General features: G+C 39.6%; 1 protein-coding gene across 1 annotated transcript; it reads right to left on the bottom strand.

Annotated features, from left to right (window-relative positions):
- Positions 1–36: 36 nt before the first annotated feature.
- On the bottom strand, positions 37–9,135 carry LOC139945808 (uncharacterized). Its single transcript, XM_071943249.1, has 9 exons — positions 8,905–9,135; positions 5,550–5,697; positions 4,884–4,991; positions 4,037–4,165; positions 3,168–3,374; positions 2,861–2,946; positions 2,286–2,338; positions 1,364–1,534; positions 37–799 (listed from the first exon to the last, which is right to left on the bottom strand). The coding sequence occupies exons 1-9, from the start codon at positions 9,055–9,057 to the stop codon at positions 568–570; spliced, it is 1,287 nt and encodes a 428-aa protein (XP_071799350.1). The 5' UTR covers positions 9,058–9,135; the 3' UTR covers positions 37–567.
- Positions 9,136–9,515: the final 380 nt, after the last annotated feature.

Genomic DNA, 9,515 nt, shown 5'->3' with positions numbered 1-9,515 from the left:
CAGAATTTGTAACAAATTATCACTGAACACTGTTAGTATCTTTTGATTTTGCTTTCAATTTATTTTTGAGAAGAGCGTGATTAAAATGACAACAATAAAATAATGTTTATTAATTGTTTACGAAAGACCAATATTTCCATTTGGTGTATCCTAACATAATGCAGAATAAACACAGCTGTGAAGATTGATCTTCTCTTACTACTAGTGTCACAAACCAAGTTATTTTTCATTATATTTTTATTTTGCAAAAATAAATAGTTAATAGCCCGATGTTAAAATATTTTCGCATTTACACCATAGGTTTTTTTGATATCAATGAGTATTTAACTAGCACTTTTAGCAAGAATCAAAGCGCTTCACAGAAACCTAGAACCTCAACAGAAGCTGACAATTGAAAAGAGGAAGATTTTCTGATGTTTTTTGAATGTCTGTATTGAAGGAGAATCTCTGATGTAAACAGGGAGTTGATTGATTTATAAAGCAGTTTGCGACAGCTAATTCTATTTTCCATTTTCTGCATTTTGTTTTGTATACTTTCATATTCGTTACACCAGTGTTATCATCATCTTAAGGTTTAAAGGTGTAGACATTGAGTGTCCCCTCAGACCAGGCAGGAATGAAGACCTCTGCATACCCATCCCCATCAATGTCTTTGATGACTGGTCCTCCTATGGTTCCCTTGGCGTAGAATATAGACGTCATGGTGTAGGTCCACACAGAGGGATCGTTGTCTGAGGTGCTCTCGAAGACGTAGACGTTACTGTCGTCGTCTCCAGTAAGGAGAATCAGGGGCTTGTATCTAGAATTATTAAAAAAAAAATTTAAAAAATGAACATTCAAAAATAAAATACTCTTCAGAAGAGTCACATTGGTGCGGTGTCTTCGCCACATACTATAAGAGCACCGGACTCAAGCTCTGGGCTTGTAAGCACACAAACTTGCTAACAACAGAATATGGTTGCTTAGCAGAATCAGGTTACCAGCACACAATAAGATAAGTTTGCATTGTTGTGGCCGCGGTGCCCGACTCAATGGCATCTAAATTTACCACGAGGGAGGGTACCGATAGCCTGAACATCCGACGTCACACTCCGAGGCTTGTGAATTACGCTAGAGAGTGACCTCGAGCCTAGCTCAATCCCCGTTCATAATCACCTTTTACCTACGTCCACGCAGACGACCGAAAGTGCAGCTGTCAAACGTCACTTCGGATCGGACCAATCAAAACACATACGGAAAGCTTTGACTGCTGCAGGTTTATCGAATAAAATAAGTGTATCCAATGAAATCAGTGGTTATGAAAAGCAAGTACCTGTCTTTATCCTTGCGGATATAGACTGGGGACCAGTCTACTCTGACTAACCTGTCGCCTGGTGGTCCTGGGTAGAATGCATGGCCACTGCCTGGTGCCCCGTTACCCTCAAGTATTATCAGATTACTCGGTATGAATCCATCGGCGATCAAGTGACGTCTCCAGACACCGGTACGGAAATCTCGAGGAATCTCGTAGGCGATGAGCTTTCCATTGCTGTCACTGTATTGGTAACAAATGTAAAAATGGTAATAGTCAAGGTGATTGCTTTGATTGTTTTCATTCGCCAAAGTGAAATTCCAGATTCTAAAAGCAAAATAAAAGTGGTATCACCATGCAAATACTGAACGTTGAAGCGCCTGAGCGTCACTGAGTGACGGATATGCGCGTTATATAAGAAGACACTTTATATTAGGCCTAAATGATAAACACATCTCTTATCGTTTGCAGTACCCGCTACTAAAACATAGGATTCGAACTGCCTCTAGCTACCGGGCAATCTCGGTGGAATAGTTGGTATGACACTGCTCTAGAATTGCAAAGGTCGTGGGTTCGAATCCCACCCGAGTAAAAATGCCTGTGATTTTTTTCACAGGACTCGGGAAAGTACTGAGTATACAGTGCTTCATACATCGGTGTATATGGGTAAAAACCAAAAATTAATAGTCTTTATCCCCGATGCAAGTTTAACATCTCTTGTCAGTTGTCTCGTGGTGGTTCTAAAAGGAACGGGTGCTCTTATGGTTTGTGGTATCACTTAATTCACTTGCCTAAATGAATTAAAAGATTCCTCAAGCAAGTTTGCAGTAACACCATTCAAACAACTTTCTGATGAGATTAGTTCTGAAAGGAACTAGTGATACATCTCGACGTTTCGATTGGTATGCTTTGATCGTCTTCATAATAGTAATATTTTACAAGTTGAGACAACAGATCTTCGTTTTAAGTTCGTGAATTATTCATGAAGGATTACCTATTAATAGATACCAGCAGGTCCAACTGTCCATCGGCATTCAGATCTACCAGCTGGATTGGAGAAGAAACAGTTTGGTAATTACAGCCACTAGTTAAAAATTCGAAAAATGCTTTTTATGCTGTCCATATTTTTCAAACGAAAATTACTTCAGCAATAGTTATTTTAAATCTTTAGACATACACAATAGTTACAAGTTGTACAGGGGCTGTCAAGGTTGAAACAAAAGTATAAAAACTGTCATCAAAAGATGTGTAAAACCAGACCCCTGCCAACGATAAAAATATAATTATACAATGTAAAAAGGTAATTGCACTGAAACATTTAAAAATCACACAAAAGAAAACATTAAAACACGAGCAAAACCAGACTATTGAAAAAAACTGCACCCACAACAAAACACCGTAGCAATAAGAGGAAGGGACAACAAAATATAAAAATAAAAACCAAAGAAAGAAAAAAAAAATAATAAGAGAACACAGCGTGTTTCCTTGCGACTGGCACCAACATCTGCCCTGTAAGTTAGTGTTTGATATCAGGGGTTTTAACAGCAGCATAATGTGTCTAATACTGACCTCAATGTCGAAGTATCTGTTATCCACAACCTCCTCGATCACCCTGTGTTGTATTTTGGACGGGTCAGACCAGCTGGATGATAGTCCTGAAATTCACAGTATTTGACAAACTGGTAACATCGAATAACTTGAATTAGGAATAAGTTAAATGTAGAATAAACCATGAGTCACCGTTGAGTCAGAAAATGTAAAAAGGACTTTCAGAATCTAACCGGACATTTATCGACTCTTTTGTTGTCAGTCTTTTTTCATACTGATTGACAACTCAATTTGAGCATCAAAAGAACGCCTTGGTCCCAAATCTCACCTTCAACCCAAGAAACTACGAGTTTCTCCGAGAAGTACTGGGCACTGATGATGACCTCGAGTTGCCTGCCTCCAGGGATCGCCATCTTCTCGAACCTGAAGAGAGAGTCTGGACCGGAGAAGAGGACATGTGGCGTCCAGGGTTGTCCAAGGGGCTCGCCGAAGCGTGGATGCTCAAACCAAACTGCCTCAGCTACAGATGTACCGTCTAGAAGAGATCACGAAAACCGTTCATAAGTTTGGGATGATTGCGTTCTAATACCGATTATATGGCCCTCTTTGAACTTTGGCTTTGTCTTAGGCTCGCAGCCGGCTTGAGCTCCGTCCGTAATTATAGAAAATGTATGCTAACGGTACAGGGCTTCAAACAGATTGACGGAGAGCAATCCAAGAATTGGTCTTGGTGCAAGACGTTGTTGTTCATTATCACCCAACTATTGGCGATCCTATAGCTGTGCTCCACTCCGCGTCGCGCAAGCAGCCCTCTTCTAAAAAAGAACGTATTGCACCAAGACTAGCCAATGTTAGCCAGACGTAGTTCCTAAAAGGGCCAATACAAAGCATAACGGTACAATTCTATTGTTCTCTCAGCAGAATATTATGGTTTTAATAGAGAAAAAAATCTGCAAAGAAAAATTAGTTAGATAGACCTACCAGTCACAAATTGTAATGTGATACAAGTGTCTGCTGGTCTTTGCTTGTTGCAATGCTACAGCCAAGAATGAGCAAAATACCAGAGGATATTTCGCACAAATCTGAATAATGAAGCTTTATTACTTTTTGGGTGGGCAAATTTATTTATGTGCTTATAACACATTGTGCTGACTTACTTTTAATTTGTTTTGTCATGTAGCGTAAACATGTACTTACTAGAACTCAGGTAGACTCTTGAAGCCAATGCGTCGATTCGGCCATCTTTGTTCATATCATTCCATTCCACGCGGTGATAGAACCACTTGGTTCTATCCGTAAGGCTACTTGAGATATCGTAGGTAGTAGCTGTGGTTCAAATTCATAAATAAGTTATGACTTCCATAAACTGTGTTTACGTATTAGAATAAAACCATCACTAGTTGTAATAGGATCAACATCGCTTGGACTTTAGTTATCATTAGTTTAAAAGCCTTCACGTAATGGCTTCTTATATAGCGCGCATATCCCTCACTCAGTGACGCTCATGCCGCTTTACACATAGTATTTTCCTGCAAGGTATGTGGGAGCTACTCCTTTTACATAGCACCATGTAGTGGTTTACAAGGTGACAATATGCTGACAATCAAACCAGGAACACTGGGGCGAACCCCTTCTTTTTTCGTGCACTGGTTAATTTTACGGGACCAACTTTACGTACCATCTGAAGCGAAGCATCATGGTTAAGTGTATTGCATAAGGACACAAGTGTCACAACTGGGATTTGAACCCACACTATGCTGATCAGAAACACCAGAGTTTGAATCCGGTGCTCTTTAACTGCCTTAAATGCCACCATAATGAGGTGGGTCTGATGAAAGGTTTTTAAAGCGACTAGTATGCTACTCTTTCGGTTTAAGGCAAAAACTCCAATTGTTATCACACTACTTGTTTAGAAACACTGTAAATTTAATATAATAATAATAATAATAAGAAGAAGAAGAAATACTTATAAAGCGCAATTCAGTGCTGCGAGTACTCTCAATGCACTTTACAAAAAAAAAAAAAAAAAAAAAAAATCCTGTACCTGGGACCATAACTCCTGCATCCAGAAGAGCGACGACACCATCGGTCTTGGTTGGTACCAGGAACCCTGACGCTGCCCACCAGATATCATTTCGGCCAAATACTTCCTCTGCAAGATGTCAGTGAAAAGGGGGAAGGTTGGAGATAGGGTGTTGGTTATTACAAGGATAAGAGTTGGGGTTAGAGCTGAATGAGTATTCGTTGCAGTGTTTAGAGACAGGATCGTGATTTATATACGGGTCAGGAGCTGGATTCAGGTTTTCTTCTTCTTCCTTTCTAGTGCAGCCTTCCTGATTGAAGATAGTCACACTGCCAGACACACTGGGGCGAAAACATAGTCTTTGCGAAGAGTGTTATCTGGCGCCTTTACCTTCGTTGATGTTTTTATAACAACACACGGGACCTACAGCTTCACGTCCCACCCGAAGGACGTAGCAATGGTTACAAGTGTCTTGTTTAAGGGCACGAGTTTCATGACTAATCGAACCTATACTCTGCTGAACAGATACAGCAAAGCTTGAGGGCGTTGCTCTTTAACCGCTCGGTCATGACACTTCACTGACTTGTTTATCAAAAGAAACTCTTTGAGTACTTTATATATACCACATTTTATTGACCTATTACGGAAGAGAAAAGTGAATTTTAGCACTGGGGCACTTGCACTCACCGGGTACTTCTCCAACCTCATTCGGCCATACCAACTTGTCCGTCAAAACCTCAGCTGTTAGACCTTTGCCTGCCTCGATCTGTCCCGCTACGTCACGAATGACGTAGACGCTATCAGTTGTTAGGGGAATAGCGTTGAATGTCGACACCTTCAAATAATGGAAATGCAGTTTCCATTACAACATCTTTAATTGCAAAAATCGAGCTCAATTGGATGTAGCAAGATTAAAGTGAGCATGCGCGTTTTCTATGATCCTTGCTGAAATACATTATTTTACAAATACGTAGATCCGTGGAGGAAGGTGGTCACAGCCTAAAATAAGGCAAGGTGTGTTGCAAAGTTTCAGTGTACATCTATCGTTGCGGTACCCGCTGCTAAAATTAATAGGATTCGAACTGTCTCTGGTGAGACACTGTTATAGAATTGCAAAGGTTGTGGGTTCGAATCCCACCCAAGTAAAACTATTCTAAGCTTTCAGAGGAAAGACGTGAATGTGTAGGTTTTGCGTTTTTTTTTCACTATAAAGACGGCGAGATGAGCACTTCACCGATGGTCAAAACATTATGATAGTCAATTTACGGCTAATATAAAGTAATTGGTCCTAATCAAGTTTAAAACGACAAGCGATACTGTCACTGAGCTGTATCAAAACTGTATTAACCCAACATGATTTAAAACACAGTAACTAAAAGGCACTGGACACAAGCTGTTGGTAATTACTCAAGTGTGAATAGCATAAAAGTATGGTGGCCCTGACGGGACACAGCCAGTCGTGAATATTTTTGCGACGTCGTGAATTTATTCACGACAAGTCGCGAATATTTTTACAACGTCGTGAATATTTTTGCGACGTCGTGAATTTATTCACGACAAGTCGCGAATTTTTTCACGACTAGTCGCGAATTTTTTCACGACAAGTCGCGAATTTTTTCACGACTAGTCGCGAACATTTTCATGACGTCGTGAATATTTCTGCGACTAGTCGCGAATATTTTTTCAGTAGCTTGAGTGTGTAATTACTGTATTCACGTTGACGGCTTAGTAAGACTAAGCTGAAAGCTGTCCCGTACGATGATGGATCCGGAGGAGAGTTCCGACTCTTGTAAATCGATGGTGGGTTATTTAAACAAAACTAATGTTGACGTATGGCCCTTACGGTAGGCCTACGAGGCCTGACGTTATAGAGTAGGCTATCCTATGCTAGGCAATAAACGTTGGCACTTTCACTCTTCAGATAAAACATAACGTTATATGTCACCCGAGGTAAATTTTACAAACAACCCAATGATAAGTTTAATTATAATGTGTTGACAATTTCAGCAAATAAATTTGACAAATTTTACCTGAAATGTTAGAGCAATTTGCGTTGTTATTTCCAACTTGAAACGCGAGTTCGTTCCGTCACGGCAGGGTGCAACGCATCATGTAATCCCCCACCAAGTTTAACTGAAAGATTAATCCTTTGGCATTCAGAATTATTTGGGTTTGGAGTAATTCAACCTTGAAAACCCCCGAAATATTGATGAAAATCAGACACTGTTTTTTCGAACTTCGATAACAATTCTACTGGATAAAACATGGGCCCCATACACATAGCTGAGTGGCTACAATCTTCATAGTTTGGCTCTCTACGCGTGCCGTGTAAGAATTACACACTCAAGCTACTGAAATAATATTTACGACTAGTCGCGAATTTATTCACGACTAGTCGCAGAATTATTCACGACGTCGTAAAAAATATTCGCAACTAGTCGTGAAAATATTCGCGACTAGTCGTGAAAATATTCGCGACGTCGCGAAAATATTCGCGACTTGTCGTGAAAATATTCGCGACGTCGCGAAAATATTCGCGACTTGTCGTGAATAAATATACGACGTCGCGAAAATATTCGCGACTAGTCGTGAAAATATTCGCGACGTCGCGAAAATATTCGCGACTGGCTGTGTCCCTTCAGGGCCACCATATAAAAGCCTATACTTGGGATAACGAGCAATGGAGAGCTGTAGATAGTGTAACCAAATGACTTGGAAGTACCCAGTCAATTGCATGATTACGTGGTTATTTTAATTTATTGTACAACGCATTCCTTTCTTTATACTCATCCAACTCTCAGAGTAACTTCTATTTAAAAAGAATACTTGCAGATCGCTAAGGCGTAAGGTCTTAACTCAAATCATTCCTGCACAAGAAGCAACAGCGGCAAGACATGTTTTTCTTTCTGTTATTTTGGTTCCCATGTTTTAGTTGACCTTTGTTCCGTCAACGAATCTAATGATGCATAGCTCCATGCCACAGCCCGATGAGAGAAATCCACTAGCGTCATTCCAAGTTCCAGTAAGTTGCAAATTACTATTAAATATGGGAATTGCAAATTGTTATTTGATAATATTGTACAACTTGTTGAGCGTGCGGACTTTTTTTCAATTATCAGACCGTTAGTGACAGACAGCCATTTCTGATTTGGCGGTAAATTTAGTAATGTGTTGAAATGAACGGATAATTTTCCACACGTCGCCACCAATTTATCCGCCGTTAATTAACTCCAAAACCACTGATTTTTTTTCTTACCTGAGAAGAAGGGTTACCGCATATATACATCCAGAAAAAAAGAGAGAAAAATGAACTCATGTGCCCATTTGAGTATTGGGTCCGTGAGATATTTCTGGTGAATCAGTTTTGGATGAAAACGCCAAGAACGAACCATTTATCCACTACAGAACTGCAGTAGGGCCTACTATATGAAATGCAGTATTATTTAATAATGAAATGCAGTATTATTTAATAACAAAAACGTTACTTAGTGTACAGATGATCGATATCTCCCAAAGTCTAACCCATGGCAATAGATAAACCCGTCCTTACAACGAGTTCAGTTATACGCACCGTTACAGACGTGTTAGTTTGCCCGTACAAGTATTTATAAAGAGACCACTTTGAAGTGTTTTGAATGGTTTTGAGAGAGTTGTTTTCCAATGGTAGAATGTAAAAGATAAAACACAGTTTCAGACCCTGATTTTTATTGTTGTGTTGTCTGCCACTTGGTCACAATGGGTTACAATATTGTGAGAAACGGCCCCCTGTGAGTTACGTATTTGTGAGAAAGAGGTAACTTCTCATTAAATAAAAAACCTCACCTGGAGCCTTTTGTTATGCATCATTTGCAAGCGTACAGCGTAATACAACAATAGTGTTTAATTTCTTTTCTCTTGCAACTAATGTTGGACAAGATTTGACAAGGGACCCTGGACACTCCAAAAATTCAAAATGTCCTTTCACACGAGGTGCATTTTGTAAAATCTTACAACCATGCTACAATTTAAGTTTGAGGGGAAGTTCGGGTGGGAAGCAACTTACCACTGCAGCGTACAATCCGGTATTTGGGTCTTTCAGCACGGTTGCAATGGCAGCGTTTGGCATGTCAAGGGTAGCTATTTTACGCACTTGCCATGCTTGGCAGACAGTAGCCAAGGCTAGGCCAACCACCAAAATTAGCCGGTATGTTTCCATGTTTACTGGCAATACAGGAACCGTCTTAAAGGGGTTCTTGTTCAAGAAGAAATACTTCTGAATAAATTGTGTCCACAAAATAGGTATTGAGGCTTATATACCAGTAATGAACGGATTAAAATGTATATCTACACTGAATTTATAACAATTGGTCTAATCTCTAATAATATAATAAGTTTCTAAGCTTTTAAGTCCATGTGGGAATATGCAATGTGTTACTATGGTATTATGTCATTTACTATTCTTATACTCCAAAAGAAATGATAAATACTAAATAACATGATTGTTTAACACCCGATAAATTCTGGACTGGTCTGTGTTCACAAAAAGAAAAGAATTACTGGGTAAAAGTAGAGGGGTCGGTTTTTTTAAAGGTTTTCCCAACTTTTATGATAAAACAAAAGAGCTGGAAGGGGGTTTTCTTATTCCCGAACTAGTGTCACAAGGAATCGACAGTT

The sequence above is a fragment of the Asterias amurensis genome, chromosome 13 (assembly GCF_032118995.1).
Source record: "Asterias amurensis chromosome 13, ASM3211899v1".
NCBI classification, from domain to species: domain Eukaryota; kingdom Metazoa; phylum Echinodermata; class Asteroidea; order Forcipulatida; family Asteriidae; genus Asterias; species Asterias amurensis.
Note: the sequence above shows the minus strand (reverse complement) of the source record. Positions and strands in the feature narration are given on the sequence as shown.